At 55.2% G+C, this 18,834-nt stretch overlaps 1 protein-coding gene across 1 annotated transcript; it reads right to left on the bottom strand.

Moving 5' to 3' along the window:
- Positions 1–3,566: 3,566 nt before the first annotated feature.
- Positions 3,567–9,507, bottom strand: LOC308635511 (FYVE, RhoGEF and PH domain-containing protein 5-like; the record flags this gene model as incomplete). The annotated part of the gene is made up of 5 exons (XM_081269936.1): positions 3,567–4,261; positions 7,061–7,189; positions 8,131–8,252; positions 8,527–8,656; positions 9,469–9,507. 5 exons carry the CDS (start codon positions 9,505–9,507, stop codon positions 3,923–3,925), a joined length of 759 nt encoding a protein of 252 aa, XP_081126062.1. The 3' UTR covers positions 3,567–3,922.
- Positions 9,508–18,834: the final 9,327 nt, after the last annotated feature.

Raw genomic sequence — 18,834 nt, 5'->3', positions numbered from 1 at the left:
CTTCAGAAGCTCCTGAGCCGCTGGGGCTCTGGAGGCTGAGGCAGGAGGATCGTGAGTTCAAGACCGGCCTCAGCAACAGCGAGGCCCTAAGCAACTCAGCAAGATAGGGCTGGGGACGGGGCTCAGTTGCTGGGATTACACCACCGAGCACCACCATACCCAGCGGGACCCCATCTCTTTAAAAATAAATAAATAAAATATATGTGCTTCGGGTTTTAAATTTCCAGCTGCCCAGGAGCAATGCAGGTAGGTCTGGCATATATAAATATGTAAAAATAGAGCTTTATTTTTTTATAATATATTGAAATAGTATTATGTATATATTTTTAGTTGTAGATGGACACAACACCTTTATTCTGTTTATTTTTATGTGGTGCTGAGGATCGAACCCAGGGCCTCACACATGCGAGGCAAGTGTTCTACCACTGACCCCCAACCCCAGCCCAAAATAGTATTATATTTCATAATATATTCAAGTAGCATTGCACTAATTATATATTACACAATAAAATGTACTATGGTTTGGGGTTGGTAATGAAATAAATGCACAATTTAGGCCTAGGGCCATGTTTATCATGACTTTGGAGGGGAAGGTCCTGATGCGTGGTCCTTGGCAGCCACAGGTCTCTCACTCCGGGGAAGGAATTCACATTGTAGGTGTCAGAAAATTGCTTAGAATACGAAGACTGCTCACGTGAGCAGCTCAAGAGACACCCTGGGGAGCAGCCCCCATGTCGGCGTTGCTCTTAGCTAGGCCCAGCTTTGCCAATTGTGACCCCAGAAAAATGACCTAATGCTTCTCGTCCCCAGCTTCCTCATCTGCAAAATGGGCATAACGACAGAACTCATCTGGGCAGGCCTCTGGGGGAGAATTCAATTTAATAATAAGGTTACGGAGTGCTCAGTGCTTAGTTGTTGCTAAGAACCATGGAAAGAGTTTCTTAGGAGCTCGTAGAGGTTGGTACTGTTTAGCTACTGATTAACAATTCTGTCTGGGAACTTCCAAGATCAATAATGTCAAATCACCTTCCCCAATACCACTGACTCGAATACCTAGCAAAACATGGATGATGGATGGCACAAATAATGGCCCTCTGAGTATTCTATCACAGATCATCCCCAAAATCCATGGCAAGGTGAAGCCCTTGCATGTCACTAATCCAAACCCTAGTTTTCTTCTAGAAGATTTGGTCCAGAGAGTGGGCCCTGCATGAATCCACAGCGGCCACCCCTCCCAGCCTGCTGCTGACATATTAATCAGCTTTCTGTCGCTACAACAAAATACCTGACATAGTTAACTTAAAAAGAGAAAAGGTTTGCTGAACTCACAGTCCCAGAGGTTCTAGTCCAAGACTGGGGGGAACCTGTTGCTTTGGGCCTCTGGTGGGGGCGCCAGATGGCAATGGTGGGGGGCACATGGCAGAGCAGACTGTTCACCTCGAAAGGCAGGAGGCAAGAGAGAGCAAGGAGGAGGTCACATTCTCTTAGAGGACCTAATGTCCTCCCACCAGGCCTCCCGTCTTCAAGGTCCCACCATTGCCACAAGAGCACGCCCCTGGTGACCAAGCCTTTAGTACTCGGGCCTTGGAGGACCACTGACTGTCTGCACCAGTCCTGGTGGCCGCCCTCCATGACCAGCTCTGGAGCAGGAAGGCACATTAGCATGGACCAGAGGGCAGAGGGCCTGTAGGCAGCTTCTAAGCAAGAAGTAGCCCCAGGAAGCCCAGCCATCCTTCCCTGGGGGCTGTGGACAGGGACAGGAGCCCTGGCTCTCAGTGGCAGCCAGCAGCCTCGGGAAGCGCCCCTGGAATTCAGCTGACCCTGGGACAGCAGGTCGGAAAAGCCCACCGATTTGGGGTTTACCAGATCCTCTGCTCTTGGGCCTCCTCCTGCAGAACCGACCTCCTCACTGCTCCATTCTGTCAGCTTCCTCTTACTCGCTGCTAAAAAGAGGCATCTTCTCAGTGTGGGCACATCTGGCCTCGCCACCAACGGAGTGCAGGAGGCAGAGAATGTTCCATGATCGCAGAAGCCACTGAACGCAGCCTGAATCAATTAACAGAAGATTCCACCGTGTTTCTGTAGCATCTGGGCCTCTTCCTACCTCCCTTGGCCTTGGTGGCCAGAGTCCCCATGTCAGGCTTCTGTTTGGGGACAACTTTTACACTGAGGATCAGAGGAAGAAGTTGCACTAGGTGCAGACAAAGCAACCACCCTGGTGACCGCAGCAGCTGCCTGCCCTCGGCACATTCCCAAAGGGGACACGGAGCATGGTCCTCTTCCTCTACACCCCCACCCAATGCCAAGCTGGGCCACAGGGTGTCCCCAGTTACTTCATCAGCATGACCAGAAAAACTCTGAGCCTTTTTCATTTTTTGGTACCAGGGATTGAACTCAGGGGTGCTTAACCGCTGAGCCACACCCCCAGCCCCCTTTTTATTTTCAGACAGGGCCTCACTAAGTTGCTGAGGCCAGCCTCCAACTTTCGATCCTCCTGCCTCAGCCTCCCGAGCCGCTGGGATGACAGACATGCGTCACGGTGCCTGGCTCAGCGGGTTATTAGGAAGCCCATTTATGTGCATCTTGCCACTAAAATGATTCCACTGGAGTGAATCCTTCCACCATGAGCAAACAGGTCTGCCCCGTAACCCGGTTGGAACCCTCCATCCCGTTTAATGCAAACATTTAAAAGGAAAAACTGCCACCTAGGAAAAGAAATTCCCTGAAAATATTTAATGTAAATAAGGTCCTGGAGATGAGGGTGCTTTTTACAAACGGTTTGTCACCAAGGCCCTTCCCTAGGGGGCAGGGCAGCAGGAGAAGGGGGCAGGAGAGCAGGAAATGACAAGGCTGATCCTGACTCTAAGCAACAAGGAGCCCTGCCCCTCAGCCCCTCTCTGCTTTCCATCAAGAAAAAAAAAAAAAAGAAGAAATTTCCAGCATCATGAGCAACGTGGACGGTCCCAGGAGGTGAGAGATCTTCAAGCCCCGACTTCCCGCACCCTTGCGGGACCAGGGCCACCCGCCAGGATCAGGGATCCACCTGCTGACCCACCTCCTCTTCTTTCTGTTTAGCTTCTTTTGAAACATGAAAAAGGCTTCGGTGGTGGGACCCAGGGATCCCAGGGCCACCGTGTGTCTACGGTCAGGCTCCCGTGAACAGGTGGCCCCTGGGGGGTGGACACGGGAAGGCGCACAATAAATTAGTCTCCCGAGGGTCCGAGCTGGTCCCCAGGGTGGGGGTCTGTCACCCGCTGTGTTTCCAGATTTGCCTGGAGAGGAGGAGGCCTTTGGGGCTCACAGCAGGACACGGTTGCGGCCAGCTGCAGGGGTCAGGTGCCTGTGCCCGCATCCAGGGGACACCTGGCTGGTGGCCAATGAGTCCCCAGGACTCTGAAGTGACTTCCCTTAGTCACTTGGAGATGGCGGTGGCGACTCAGCCAAATAAAGTGCTTTGGAGGTGACAAGCTCTCCTGCGGGTTCTCTTCCCACCAAGGCCCCCGGGACAGGAGGGACCGGTTGCTGCTTCCAGGATCCCAAAGTGACACGCGGGCGCCGAGCCCCGCTTGAGCACGTGGGTCACCACCTTCAGGCGCCAAGTTGTCACCTCACTGCCGGATGAGGGAGTGGCTCGTGGCTGGGGCTGGGACACAGGGGACATGGGGGCCATAAATATTCCACTTGCAGAGGTGCTGGGTGGGGTGGGCCCCAGCGGGAAGGTCGAGACGTGCTCATGACCAGTCGCAACCCAGGTGGCCTGCACAAGGGCTCAGTGTCCCCCAAGAGTCTCTCGAGTCCCGAGTCCCAGTGGCCACTGCTATAGCACGCTGGCGTCCTCCATGGCCTGCATCCACCTGCGAACAAGACAGCACTGTCCCCACGGCCCTGCCACAGAAACCCCGGGTGACCGCACAGATCACTGTCACCCCAGGCAAGGGGCCATGTCGCACCCAGGGCCTGGGGAGGTGCAGAGGTCCACCTGGATCCGAGGGCTGAGCCCCTCCCCAGGAGGACAGGGGTGGCCCCGGGCAAGGAGCAGGCCAACACGCCTGGGCTCCGGGTGGCACCTGGGGGACAGGCGGGGGACTGGGGAAGGACGTTCCTGGTCCCTCTGAGCGACACCCGCGCTCTCCGCCTTGAAGCTGTAGAACAGGGTTTTCTTGTGGTAAAGGTGGAACACGGGGCCCGCCTCGCCGCCCTCCTCCTTTTCGGGGGCGATGGTGAAGCCCAGCAGCGGCATGCTCTCCAGGGCCACCTTGTCCTGTGGGGACCATGGGGGGTGGACAAGGAGGGGCGTCTGGGGGCCACCCACACTCACCTCCCACCCTCGCCTCCACCCGGGGCACCCCAAGGGGGAAGGAACATTCTAGAACAGCCGATCAGGAGGAGCCAAGCATTTTCTCCTTCATTCCCTTGTTCAGTCGTCACTAGGATCATTTTGAATGCTGTCCCCATTCAAAAGAAGAAACTGAGGCTCAGAGAGTCTCCCAGGGTCACCCGGACTGTGGATCTGGACCTGCCATGCCTTCTGACCCGGCCTCCGTCAGCGCCTGACCAAAGACTCGGTGCCCAGGTGGCTAATGACAACCTCTGATGTGTTCATCCCTCCACACCCTCATTTCCAGGATGAAGACCTCGGATGTCCCTGCTAAGAAGTCGCTAGCAATTCCATGAGATATACCCAGAGGGCGCAGATGGATCTTAAAAACAAGGCTCCGAGGAAAATCTCTGTATAGATTTTTTTTTTTTTAATCTACTGGGGACTGAACCCAGGGCTGCTTTCCATGTTAGGCCAGCACCCAGCCACCGAGCCACAGCCCCATCCACACAGGAAATATAAGTATCTTTGGCCAGGAGCAGTGGTCATGCCTGTTATCCCAGCAGCTTGGGAGGCTGAGGCAGGAGTATCGTGAGTTCAAGGCCAGCCTCAGCAACTCAGTGAGACCCTGTCTCTAATCAAATATATATATATGGGCTGGGGATGTGGCTCAGTGGTTAAGTGCCCCTGGGTTCAATCCCCAGCACAAAAAAAAAAAAAAAAAAATATTTTGAACCAATCTTTAAAAATCTCTAGATTAGGAAAAGTGTTTGACAAGATGCAACATTCATCCGTGATTTGAACTCTCAGTAAAGTAGGAGTTGAAGGGAATGGCCTTAACCTGACCCAGGACATCTATAAAAAATCAACAGCCAACATCGTACTCAGAAGTAAAATCCTAAGTGCTTTTCCCCTAAAATTGGGAACAGGGAAAGAGGGTGCTCACTCATGAGCCTAACCTGATACGCACTAGAGGTGCTGGCCACTGCACTAGGGCAGGAAAAATAAACAAAAAGATGAGAAATGATGAAGGTCACACAGAAGTCAAACTATTTCCTGGAATCCCAGTGGCTCTGGGGGCTGAGGCAGGAGGATCACGAGTTCAAGGTCAGCCTCAGCCACTTAGTGAGGCCCTGAGCAACTCAGGGAGACCCTATCTCTAAATAAAATATAAAAAGGGCTGGGGACGGGGCTCAGTGGGTAAGTGCCCTTGGGTTCAATCCCTGGTACCAAAAAAAGAAAATATTGATAAATAGACTTCAGCAAAGTTATGAACTGCTCTTCACCAAGAGAAGGAACAGGTAGCACCTATAGAGGCTGGGCCTTGTGTCCTCAGGACTCTAGGGAGTCCATTGTCATGCCACCCCCTTCACCCATCTAAACTGCTAATGTCCCCCACGCGTGTCCTGCGACGTTGCTTGAGGACCCGGCTGTGGCAGGGTGGTGTGGGGAGCCACCACATCTGGAAAGCTCCTCACACACCTTACAGGACAGTGGAGCCTCCGAGAGGCCGTGGAGAGGAAGTCCAGCCAGCCGGTCAGTGGTGACAGACACTCTGTGAGTGTCCCCTGGTGTGCCTCCTTAGCCGGAGGCCTCTCTGGGCCCTGGAAGGCTGCTGGGCCACATTTCAGTTTGTTGTGGGATCAAAACTGCCCCCAGCACAGAAAGCCCCACCTGGGTGACCGTGAGTAAAGGTCACCTCGGTCCCCGGTGCCTGGGCCCTCAGGCTCTGGAAGAGCCCCCCACCTGTCTGCCTGCTTCCCTGCAGGCCCCCGTGACCCCGAGGAGGGGCCTGAGAGGAAAGCATTGCACCCTAAGGAAGTGACCTGGGGACATCAGCCGAGCCCCGCTGTGGTCACCAGGGAGTGGCCAGCGTTGTGCTCTTCCTGAGGGGGACAGAACGCAGCGAAGACCCGTGTTGAAAGGGGGCTTGGCCTGAGGAGGCTGCCAACCGGAGGGTGTGACCCTTTCACATGATCCAACAGGTTTCCCTTGGAGCAGTCCCCAGCCTGTGACCACAGCCCCACAGCTGTCCACCTTGGGAGCTGGCTGCCGGTTTTGAGGGTTCTCTAGCCTCTATTGTAGAGGATGTAAGACGAGCTTTAAAAATGTCACACTCTTTTTTTTCTTTTTGGTACCAGGGATTGAACTCAGGGGCACTTGACCCCTGAGCCCCCTCCCCAGCCCTATTTTGCATTTTATTCAGAGACAGGGTCTCCCTGAGTGCCTCAGGGCCTCGTTTTGGCTGAGGATGGCTTTGAACTGGAGATCCTCCTGCCTCAGCCTCCTGAGCCGCTGGGATGACAGGAGCGAGCCACCGCGTCCAGCTGTTTCACTTTTTACTGGGGCGTCTGATATCCTGCAGCCATCAGATACCCCAGTAAAAGAAATGGATGGACAAAAGGGGGTGGCTTCTAAGCTGCAGAATTTTGTCCCAAATCACCCCCACAGAGGGCACAAAGGAGTTTTCTCCTGGGGCACGGCTGGCGTACCCTGATGCAGGGCCTGTGACAACTGAAGACTTCCTTGTGTCCTTCCACATACAGGACCCTCTTGTCTCTGCAGAGAGACTGCAGGTCCCTTTGGTGGGGACCAGGGGGAACTGGACGTCCACACCCAGCAGGCCACTGCTCTACAAAGGCTCCCTGCCGGGAGGAGTGGCCCCTACACAGGGATCCACAGGGCCCTGCGGGGGAAATCGCGTGGGCAGACCCCAGGGGGGCCTCGAAATGCCACCGTTACCTCGCTGGCCACGTAGGTGTAGAGCACCTTGCCTTTGATGACAAACCAGAGCTTCTTCCAGTGCCGCTTGCCCCTCTTACACCGGCTCAGGTAGCCGCTGATGGCAGAGCCCTCTCCAGAGGCCGTCACCTGGCAGAAGGGACCACAGCAGTCAGGGCGACAGGCGGGGGGGACACAGTTCAAACACCAAGGGGAGAAGCTGCAGCAAGCCGCCTGCCTGCCTGAAACCCGAGATCGGGATCTAGTTAGCATCAAGGTCAGCACAGCAGACTTCAGGGTGTGACAGACAGGATTTAGGGGACCCAGGGGACCTGCCGTCAAAACCTGCCTTGGAGCCGTGCGTAGTGGTGCTCACCGGAGGCTGAGGCAGGAGGATCTCCAGTTCAAGGCCAGCCTCAGCCACAGCGAGGCCCTAAGCAGCTCAGGGAGACCCTGTCTCTAGATAAAGTACCAAACAGGGCTGGGGACGGGGCTCAGTGACCAAGTGTCCCCGAGGTCCGTCTCTGATACCCTCTGCTCTCGACCAAGAAAAGAAAGTAACGGGCTGGTTGTCCTCTCTGGGGACAGAAAGAGGCTGGGGATGGAGAGGAGCTCACTTTTCACATCTCCTCTTTCCACGTTTGTTAACATGAGTGTCACGGTGCTGGGGGTGGAGCCCGGGCCTCGGGCACGGCCAGCAGGACTCTGACCGCTGAGGGACAGCCAGCCCTGTTGCCCACATTTGTGACTTGCAGAAGGAGCGGGTCAGTGGGCAGAACGTTGCCTGTTTCTAAACGTCATCCTCTGACACCCTAAATCCTGCCACCTGCCACCTGCTACCTGAGACGAATATTCAAGGAGCAACGTGGAATCCACGGGTGACACTTTCTTGGGGTGTGTGGCTTTGGGACGGGCTGTCCTAGACTGGGGCTCGCGCAGACCCAAGGCCCCGTCTGCACTGTGGTGGGCACTGGGTCTGCGCCGCGGAGGGAGAGTGGGGACCAGTCAGGCTGGGCAGGGAGGCCTGTCTCCCAGGGGACAGTGGACACTCCAAGTCCCCATCTCCTGCGAGGCGGCCCGTCCCGCCTGACCTCCGTGAGGGCTGAAGGGACCTTCTTTTGCTTCTTGAAGGTGGAGGGGAAGACGGCGGCGAGGGCGCTCCCGGAGGAGAAGCGGGCAGAGGTCAGGGGGAAGCTCATGCTCAGGGGCCGCTCTGCAGGGGACAGAGGCCACCGATGGCTCAGGCTGTCCCTCCCCCGGTGAGGTGGCACCAGGAAGGCGGGCACAGTCCCTCCCACCAGAACAGACAGAGGCCATGGGGCAGGGGCTGGGCTACCCCCTCTGGTGGCCTCTGTGGCTCCCGGGTGCCCTGGGGTGAGCTTGGACCTCCGGGTCCCCCAGGGCCACTTTCGTCCACTCGCTCCCTGGTGGGGGACGTGGTTTCAGGCGGGGACAGTGAGGCAGAGGAGGAGACCCGGGCCACCCACCTCTCACGGGGCCGGGGCCGGCGCTGCCCCTCTTCTTGAGCTCCCCGTAGCAGCCGTCGCACACCTTGGCCACGCGCTCTTCGAGGTGCCTCAGCGGGTACTTGTTCCGCGAGCAGTTCCGCCACACGATCTGCGGGACACGTGGGGACACGCACCAGTGAGGCTGACCAGGGCCCCTGCCCGGCTGGCCCCGCTGGCCTCTCCTCCAGGGAGCCCTGAATGCTGACTGTCCCCAGGTGTCGCGACCCCTGCTTCCCGGGCCACGTGCTACTGCTCCTGAGCAAGTCCCCTCAGGCCTCCTGAGGAGCCTGTCCCCGGGGTGGGGGGGGATCTACTCCTCCCTCCTCCAGGGACCTGCCATGTGTCCTTCACAACTGTGTTTTGGGGTATCTCCTGGAAACAGAGGGGACACCGGGACAGGAGGGGACCAGGGGGAGGCAGGGGGCAGGTCACCGCGGAGTGCTGCTGACTCAGGTCTGTGACGCACACACAACTGGGGAACCAGCCCCACCGTCGTGTGGGGTCACAATGCACCCCAAAAGTAACTGAAAGACTAAACATGGTAAGTATGGAGCCACCTCGGGATTTGGAGCATGGTTACGAGTGACCCTAAGTGTTGGCGAGGACGTGGGGAAAGGCACCCCCCTGCACGGCCGGTGACACTGCAAGGCCAGCCTCAGGGGAAAGCAGGATGGAGACTCCTCAGGAAACTGGGAATGGAACCACCCTGTGACCCACCTGTCCCACTCCTTGGCTGATACCCGGAGGACTTAAAGTCAGCACCCGACAGGGACGCGGCCACATCAATATTTACAGCAGCACAATTCACAACAGCTAAACGTGGAACCAACCCAGATGCTCTTCAACAGATGAACAGATAAAGAAAATGTGGTCTATAGACACAATGGAATATTACTCACCCATAAAGAAGAGTGAAATTACGGTGTTTGCTGGTAAACGGATGGAACTCAAGACTATCATGCCGAGTAAAATAAGCCAATCCCCCAAAACAAAGGCCGAGCGTTCTCTCTGATATGTGTGTGTGTGTGTGTGTGTGTGTGTGTGTGTGTGTAGAAGTTCACTGCATTACACAAAGGGAACCAAAGGGGGGGGATGAATCGGATATGACTTTCCTGCGTTCACACATGGACACGCGACCAGTGACAGGCCACATCATGTTCAAGAAAGGGACGTCCCACTCCCCGTGTGTTTCATATGTCAAAATGCACTCTGGGTCATGTGTGTCTAAAACGAACAAATAAAAATTATAAAGTAACATTAAAAATAAAATAAGACTGCCCCCCCCCCCCCGGCCAGGTGGACGTGCCTTGCTCTGGGCCCTGGACCCTGGCTGGGCAGGGAGGCCCTGTCCCCACCCTGTGGCACTCACCTTGCCGCAGGCGTGGCAGTGATGTCGCCTCAGGGTGAGGGAGAAGTCGCAGCCGCAGTTCATGCCCATCATGACGTGGGTGACGGGCACCAGGGTGGGGGGCCTCTCCCCAGGCTGACGCCCAGCCGCTCCCGAATCTGCGGGGACAGAAGCGGCCAGCAGCGGGTCAGGCGGTCCCTCCCCTGCCCTCCCCTCCCAGGGTGTGGGGCGCAGGGGACTGCTGGCCTGGGCTGGGAACAGCTGGACCCTGAGGCGTGGGCAGGGGGTACTGTGTCCCTGGGGCGCAGGTCGGGGGTCACAGCAGGGTAGGGGCGTGGAAGGCCAGTGTCCCCAGGTCAGGGCGGGGGCACCTCCCTGGTACCCGCTGAGGCTGGGAGCTGCTCCCCACTCACCTCCACGCTGTGGTGGAAGGCGGCCAGCGCCTGGGCCTTGTAGTCGTCAGGGAGAGCTCTGCTCAGGCAGCTGTACCACTCGTCCCTCTCGCGCAGGAGCTGCGGGCACCGGCCTCGGTGAGCCGGGCAGCTGCGGCCTCCACCTCCCGCCCCTCTCTGGGGATCCACGCGGCTGCGCGGCACTACACCAGAGCCCCTCACCCACCACCAGAGCAGCCTCGGCCTGCAGGGCTACGTTTGTCATTTGTTTATTTGGATAGTCCCCCCAGACTAGGGTTAGATCCCAGTTCCTCATGGGACCATGGTGCACCCCTGTCATCCCAGAAGCTTGGGAGGCTGAGGCAGGAGGATTGCAAATTGGAGGCCAGCCTCAGCAATTTAGCCAGGCCCTAAGTCACTGAGGGAGACCCTTCTCTCAACAGAATACAACAAGGGCTGGGGCTGGGGCTGGGGTCAGGTTGAGCGCCCCTGGTTCTAGCCCTGGGGTGTGTGTGTGGAGGAAGGAATCAGTCAGTTTAGCTCCTGGCCTGTACCAGGGGCCATGGCTGCTGGGGTGCCTCTGGGTCTGCTTCTCCAACTCCAGCTCCCAGGGCCGTTGTGAGGGTGAAATGAAATAGGGGGTGTCCTCTGTCCTGTCCCTCTGTCCCTGGCAAAACACCTTTCCAAAGCAAGAGGCCCCAGGGAAGCCTAGAGGGTCCCACGATTTAGGAGGGCACAGAAGGCCAGGGTCCTCGTGGAAGGTGGGTGGAAGCTGGCACGGGTGAGCACCCCATCTTTCCATCTTTCCCCTGATGTCCTACAGGGCTCCCTAGAGGCTCACGCACCCCACAGACAGACTTCGCCAGCCCCCTCTCTGCGGAGCACCGCGTCCTGAGTGGACAGGGCCACCCCAGGGCTAGGGTCCCTCGGAACCAGCGCAGGGTGGGGTTCCCACAGTGCCCACCAGGTGGCGCGCACGGCCCGCGCAGAAAGCCCGCTCCCGAGCAGGCGGAAGGGACGCCCTGGCTGGGAGGGACCGGGCGCTGGGTGTGGGCGTGGGGGGCAGCCAGCTGCCGTGTGGGTAGGAGGAAATCCACGGGTTCCACGGCCCCTCCGCCCCCACTGATCCAGTGTGGAGAGTCTGGGCTGGCAGGAGGGGACGGGCCTGTCACTGGCAGGCTCCTGGATGCCACAGGCCAGAGCGCAGGGCCCAGCCCTGGGGGAGATGGGCGTCCCCACCTGAGGCCCCAGCGCGGCCTATCAGCACCCTCAGCCAAGGCTGGACCACAGACCACCCCCCCCCCCGTCACTGATTTGATCAAGGGGGGCACGGATCCCTGCCCAGGCACCCCCCCTCCTTCCCCTCCTCCCCCAGAAGGGACAGCCACCCCTTAAGTCCCCAGGGGATCAACCCAGGTCTCCTGCGGGACAGGCCACGTGGCCTGCTGCCATCGGAAAGTCATATGCTGAGATCCCCGCCCACGTGATGGGAGATGGCCAGGTCAGGAGGGCGGAGCCCTCAGGGACCAGATTGGTGTCCTTACCAGAGGCCCCAGAGGGACCCGGCCCTCCCCCCTCCAGGTCCTAGAGAGCAGCCCTGGTCCCGAGGAAGGGGACCGCCAGACCCTGGCGCCAGCAGCACGTCGAACGCTGCATTTCCTGGCCTCGAGACCCGGGAGACAGGCTCCTGTCCATGAGCCGCCCCGAGGGGACACCCTGGATGGGAGGAGAGGACCTGGGGACCCTCACTCTCCGCCTTCTCCCTGCCCCCAGTGCGAGGCGGCAACACTGTGCGACCCACCCTTCACAAAGGGCCTTGTGAACACATTGTCACTGTCCCCCGAGGTCCTCTATTTTATGAGTATGGCGTCTTTCTGGGGAGTGAAGCCTCGGGTTTGGGGGGGGGGGGTTGTTTGTTTGTTTTAAATATGAGATTCCCCAGGGGCTGTGACCACAGGACAGTCAAGAAGCACTGAGATGGCCAAAGGTCCTTTGATCCAAAGGGACCCAGGATATAGACTGTGACATTCCAGACACTCCCACCCCCTGAAGTCCTGCCCTGAGTCCCATGACCCATACCTTGAGGCCCGGTCCATCCCACAGCCTGGCCCCACACCTCGAGGCCACACCCCTCCTGTGTTCCTGCCCAGACCCCGACGCCCCGCCCCTCCTGCAGCCCCACCCTGTCCCTGAAGGCCACACCCCTACCCAGCCCCGCCCCATACCTTGGGGCCCCGCCCACCCCACAGCCCTGCCCCAGGTCGAGGCCACACCCCTCCCGTGTTCCTGCCCTCCTCTGAGGCCCCGCCCCTCCAGCAGCCCCACCCTGTACCTCGAGGCCACGCCCCTCCCTGGCCCACTCCATACCTTTAGGCCCCACCCACCCCATAGCCCCGCCCCTCCCTCAAGGCCCCGCCCCTCCCGCAGCCCCGCCCCTACCTGGCCGACAGCAGCAGGCAGCACTCGGGCACCTCCATCTTGAGCGCGTAGGACACCTTCTCCATCACGGGGCGGCTGACCTGCGGGACCCACAGAGCCCCTTCAGGCTGCGGCGGGAGGGCAGCAACCCACCTGCTGTCCACGGGTGGCGGTGGACAAAGGGGCCTGGCCCTGCCACGGACATCCTCTCTGCCCCAGGGTCCTCATGGGCAGAGGGTGGCCCTGGTGCCATGGCTGAGGCTGTGGGAGGTGTCTGGCTGCTGGCGCCGTCACCCCCAGGAAAGCTGCAGTGACCGTCCCCTCCGGGGCAGCCGACAGGCACGCTGTCCTGCTGGACGGACGCCTGCTCCGTGGCAGGGTCTCCCACGGCCTCCTCCGCCAGGCGACTCCGAGGAGCCCCTGGATCCCTGGCCCGGTCCTCCCCGCTCCCCGCCCTGCCCCTGGCAGGTGCCTCCTCTGTCCTCGGTGGCCTCGAAATCTATTGCCCCAAACCTCCTGCTCCCCAAGAGTGCCCCAAATCCACCAAGCGTCCCCATCCTCAGGACCAAGGTGCGCTGAGCGAGGCCACACGGGCGTGCCCACGTTTGTGGCAGCCATTACTACAAGGGCCACATGTGGAAAGGACCAAGCGTCCCTTGAGGGGTGAGTGCCTGACCCAGCCGTGCCCCCCCCCACACACAGAATGGCACTGAGGAAGGAGCAACCGGACGCCTGTCACCACACAGATGGGCCTCAGCGGAGAGAGCCGGCCACAGGACATGACCGCTGTTAGGGGTCCGCGTGCAGGAGGCCCCGGGAGTGATGGAGGTCATGGCCACAAAAAGAAAGGTGGTTCTGTTTGACCCAGCTATCCCGGTCCTTGGTCTACACCCAAAGGACTTACAATCAGCACACTACAGTGAGGCAGCCACGTCAATGTCTATAGTAGCTCAATTCACAACAGCTAAGCTATGGAAGCGACCTAGGTGCCCCTCCATAGATGAATGGATAAAGAAAATGTGGTATATATATTCAATGGAATATTACTCAGCCATGAAGATGAAGGGAATCATGCATTTGCAGGCAAATGGACAGAGCTGGAGACTATCAAGCTAAGCAAAATAAGCCAATCCCCAAAAAACCAAAGGCCGAATGTTGTCTCTGATAAGTGGATACTGACTCACAATGGCCAGGGTAGGGGTAGAAGTTCACTGGATTAGACAAAGGGAGGGGAGGGGGATGGGAAGAAAATAAGAATGGTGGTTCCCAGGGGCTTAGGCCCTTTTCCCATCGGATATTTATCAAGTGCTCTGAGTGCTTAGGATGCTGCCTCCAGGGAGCCCTCCAGGGTTCCCTCTCCCCGGAGGACCCGGAACATGCCACAGACCACAGTTGACACTGATTCCCTGGGCGGCAGTGGAGTAGGTTGCAGCAAAGACAAAGAAAGTACCCAGAAATGGCATGAGAGACGTGGTTTACGGCCAAAAGCCTGCAAGAGATCAGTAACTGCTCCAAGAAGAGTTCAGGGATTACAGACCAACAGCACCTCCATCCATCAAGGTGCTTTACCAAGTAGCACCTCCTCTCCCTCACAGCATTTTGTCCAGTGGAAACTGGCCGGATGAGTGACACACTTTCCACAGTGACTTCAGTTCTGTACCAGTCCCCACTGAGAGAGAAGTTTTATATGTTAGGCTGCAGAAGCAGTGACACCAGAATTAGCTTACTTTGATTACCTGTATAAGCAGCAGTTCAAGTAGCAACTGTTCTGAAATATCTTTTGACAGATAACAGTAACTTGCCCCAGTTGCCGGTGTTCACAAGACAAAGACAATTTCCTTCAAGATAATCTACTGCCCAGGCTTGCTTTCATCATTCCCTTAACTTGACTAGGGTTTGGGGAACAGAGAGAAGATATCCAGTAACATGGTGTTTTACTGTCCCCATTATCTTTAGGAATGATACTTTGCTTTATGCACAGAATTGTTTAAAATGTTAGCGAAGCCCTAAACAACTTAGGGAGACCCTGTCTCAAAACAAAACATGAAAAGGGCTGGAGTGTGGCTCAATGGTAAAGCACCCCTGGGTTTAATCCCTGGTACAAAAAATATTTAAAATGTTTTGTAAAATTATCTTCAGGATATGTGTATAAGGTGTATGTGGAACAAACATATTTCATGTTTATAGTTGGTCCCATACCCAAGATATTTAATTATATACATGTGAATATTCCAAAATCCAAGAAAAAAATCAGAAATCCAAAACACTTCTGGTCCCAAATATTTCTGATAAGGGATACTCAAAGTGTAAAAGCTTAATTAGCAACTGTGATAAGTTCAAGGCAGAAATAGTGTTATTTGGTGAGGGGTGGGTTTAAAGAAGGCTTGGCAGACATAGTTGGCTGAGATATAAAGTTGAAGTCAGAGTTAATGGAAGATGCAGGACAAGCATTGGAGTCAGCAAAGAAAGAACATCAAAGAGACTCTGTAAATGGCAGAAACTCAATCTACACTGCTTTCAGAGGAGGTAAGGGAGGGATTTGGTGGATTCCATCACTAAATAATCCAGGGACTGACTGACTTCAGGATTCAGCTAAAACTCATTGGTCCTGGTCTATATCGCCTGCTTTCCTTTAGTACCTTCTTTGGGTAGTTTTCCTCCTGGCAGAACAGCAACAATGGTGGCAACAGCAGAGAGATAGATAGATAGAGAGAGAGAGAGAGAGAGAGAGACAGAGAGAGAACACAGTGAGTGCAGAACGAAGACCTTCTCTGATTGGCCAGTTCTGACCAGAGGTCAACATGCGAAGGGTGGAGTCAACACCACCTGTTGCAGATGGTAGGGCTGTGTAGAGAATTCTGTCAGAGCACAGAAAAGAAGAAAGCCCTACAAAGGTTCTCTGAAAGAGAATCAGTTTTTTCATGAAGATATATCAGTGGGCTCACAGACCTTGCAAAGAGGCACGTCTCAGTAAAGTCAGACAAAGGAAACATCTCAAACAACCACATTCCGTGAATTGTCACGGAATTTATAATCCATAATTTGAGATGCTTGTATCCTTTGTCTGTAAAATAAGATGTTGGATTATAAAGACCAGCTACCTCCAGTTCCCCATGCAACTTCCAATGAATGATTTCATGTCATACTGTTGTGAAAAATTCAAAGTCGAATTGGAGAGGTAATGTTGTGTGGGGATTAGCTACATGCAGAAGTTTTACAGGGCCTCCCGAGTTAAAATTCATCCATTACTCTGTTATTGGAAAAGTAAATAATGTCAGTGTCTCAGCTACCAGACACTTTAATCATGAAGAAATTGCTGCAAAAATATGCAAAACCTTTCAAGAGGACCTGGTAAGTGCTATGTATATATTTGTTATGATTCTTTGATATATATATGATAAAGAATAAACATACTTAAGTTATAAAGAATTGAAGCAATGGATTCCCAATGGATTCTTAATAATAAGAAGAGGGCAGCAAAGCAAATAATAATAATGATAATAACTTAGCATTTATGATATGCCAGGAACCTTGCTGAGAGCTCTGCGAGTATCTCATTCCTCTAAACAATCCCATGAAATGAGATCATAAGATCATCTGTTTTTTTCTTTCTCTCTCTTTAATTTTTATTTATTTATTTATTTATTTATTTTTTTTGTAGTGCTGGGGATTGAACCCAGGGCCTTGAGCATGCAAGGCAAGCACTCTACCAACTCAGTTATATCCCTAGCCCTGTGATCATCTGCTTTTCACAGAAGGAAACTGAGGGTCAGAGAGATGAAGTGGCTTGCTTGAGGTTGCAGGCCAGTAAAGACTTGAACTCAGACACCTATAACTCCAAGCCCCACTCTCTCTTCCCACATAATCCTTGAGAAACTCTCTCCCAGGGTCAAACAGGCATAGCCCTGTCTTTCGCCACGCCCCTCCACTCTGGCCACGCCCACTGCCTCTTCTCCCTTGGGGAGGGCCACGCCCACAAAATCAAGCCAGCCATCTCATTGGTCCCAGCTCAGATCATAGTTCTTGGTCCCCGCCCCCTGGTCCCACCCCTAGGACCCTAAGATCCTCCTCCCTCGGGGTAGGCCACGCCCCAAGCCCCAGCCACGTGCGTCCTCTGGCCCCGCCCCGCGCCAGCCTGGCCTCTGAGGCGCGGCGGTTGCGGTTTTTGAGCGCGGATCCGTGGTTTTGCTCCTAGAGACGCCGCCCCCGGAGAGCCGCTATTTCTTCTTCTTTCCCCAACGGAGGGTGAGTTGGGGCTGGGGCCGGGGTCGGGGGCTGGTAGGCGGGCGGGAGCCAGCGTCGAGGGGCGGTGCGGGTTGGCGGGCTCTGGCGGTACCGGCAGGTGCCCGGGGCGGGGAGCGCCGCGGCTTGAAGGGTCGGGTCCCGCGGGGGAGGCTGCGGGTACCGAGGGAGACTCCAGCCTCGCGCCCCCAGAGAGCCCCCCGCTCTCTCCCTCCTTCTCGAGTGGGTGGGTGGCGGGGACTGGGACCTACCGCCTGACCCCGGGGTCCCCCGCCCGCTCTAGGCGCCTTGGGGGAGGGGGGCAATTCCTGATCTGAGACCTGCGGCCGAACCGTTCCGAAAGCAGGTCCCGAGGCAGCAGGGGATCTCATCTCGCATCCCTAAGGTACGCGCAGCCCTGAGTTTGAGTTTGCTTGGTCTTGCTAGTCGTGGACGTGGTTTTATTCCACTCCGTCTTCAGCCCCGCGGAGGTTGAGGGAGCACCGAGATGAGCTTTCCAAGCTACTCTTCCACTTTAAAATGTTTTACCCCCGAATATTGTATATTGATGAAAAAGGTTTAGTTTTCTACTTTTAACCTGACCGGTCCATCCTAGTTTGAATGGACTGACCAGGGGGTCACTGGAGCCAGGTGGAACACGGCTGGAGGAAGTGGTTCACTGGGGATGTGCCCTGGCATGGGTTCATTTTCCCTGTGGCCCCTTCTTCCCTCTCTCTCTCTCTCTCTCTCTCTCTCTCTCTCTCTGGGGTCTCCCTTGAAGAAAATGAAAAGACTAACAATAGAATGAGAGAAAATATTTTCAATACCTAATCTAATAAATGAGTTGTATCTTAGAAGACTTAAAGATCTTCTATAACTCAAAAACAAACAAGAAAAAATAATTGAATTAGAAAACAGGCCTGGGGCTGGGCAGTGGCTCAGTGGCAGAGCATTGCCTAGCATGTGTGAGGCACAAATAAAGGTCCACTGACAACTAAAAAATAAAAAATGTTTAAAAAAAGAAAATGGGCAAATGTGTTAAGAAGTCATTTCTCCAAAGAATGTATAGAAATAGCCAACAGCACATGAAAAGAAGCTCAGCATCCTTGGTCATCATGATACTGAAAGTTTGGTCTTTCTTCCTGGTGCCAATCAGACAATGAGAAGGTTGTTTTTTTTTTTTGAGGGGGGGGATACCAAGGATTGAACTCAGGGGCACTCGACCACTGAGCCACACCCCAGCCCTATTTTCTATTTTATTTAGAGGCAGGGTCTCACTGAGTTGCTTAGCGCTTCACCTTTGCCAAGGCTGGCTTTGGACTTGCAATCCCAGTGGCTCGAGAAGCTGAGACAGGTGATTTCCTTGGAATTCATACTCAGATGGGGAAATTCCAGGACAAAGAAAAGGAACAGTGACACAACTCTTGTTAAATCATATCAGTTGCTCTAGAAGAAATGACCTGACTAACCATCCCTTCTATAATATTTCTTTTCTTTTCTGTCTGCCGACAACTGATATATTTTTATTTTTTTCATGCCTACTCATCTAGTATGTGCCAGATGTCTCTGTCTGCTATTCCTTAGTGCATCTCTTCAAACTGAGTATTTTGATTTGTAGATGAAGAACATCAGAAAGTTCAAAGCTCTTGAAGTCACAGGGCGAAAAGGCAGATGACAGCTAAGTGGCAGACCATTCCTTCAGTTTCCAGAGCCCAGGGACTTGCAAACTGTGATTACTTGTATCACTTCAGGAATTAAAACAAAAAGCAAAAAAACATAGATCCAAATTAAACCCCAGAGGCAAGGAGTCCTGGATGATGGTGGCAGTGGTTGTACTGCACTTGAATATCCCTGGAATCTATCACAAAAACATGGAGAGAGCCAGGCAAGGTGGTGTGTATCTGTAGT

Source organism: Spermophilus citellus, assembly GCF_964194105.1.
Source record: "Spermophilus citellus genome assembly, chromosome: 17".
Taxonomy (NCBI): Eukaryota; Metazoa; Chordata; class Mammalia; order Rodentia; family Sciuridae; genus Spermophilus; species Spermophilus citellus.
The sequence above is the reverse complement of the archived record's forward strand: the minus strand, read 5'-3'. Positions and strand labels throughout refer to the sequence as shown.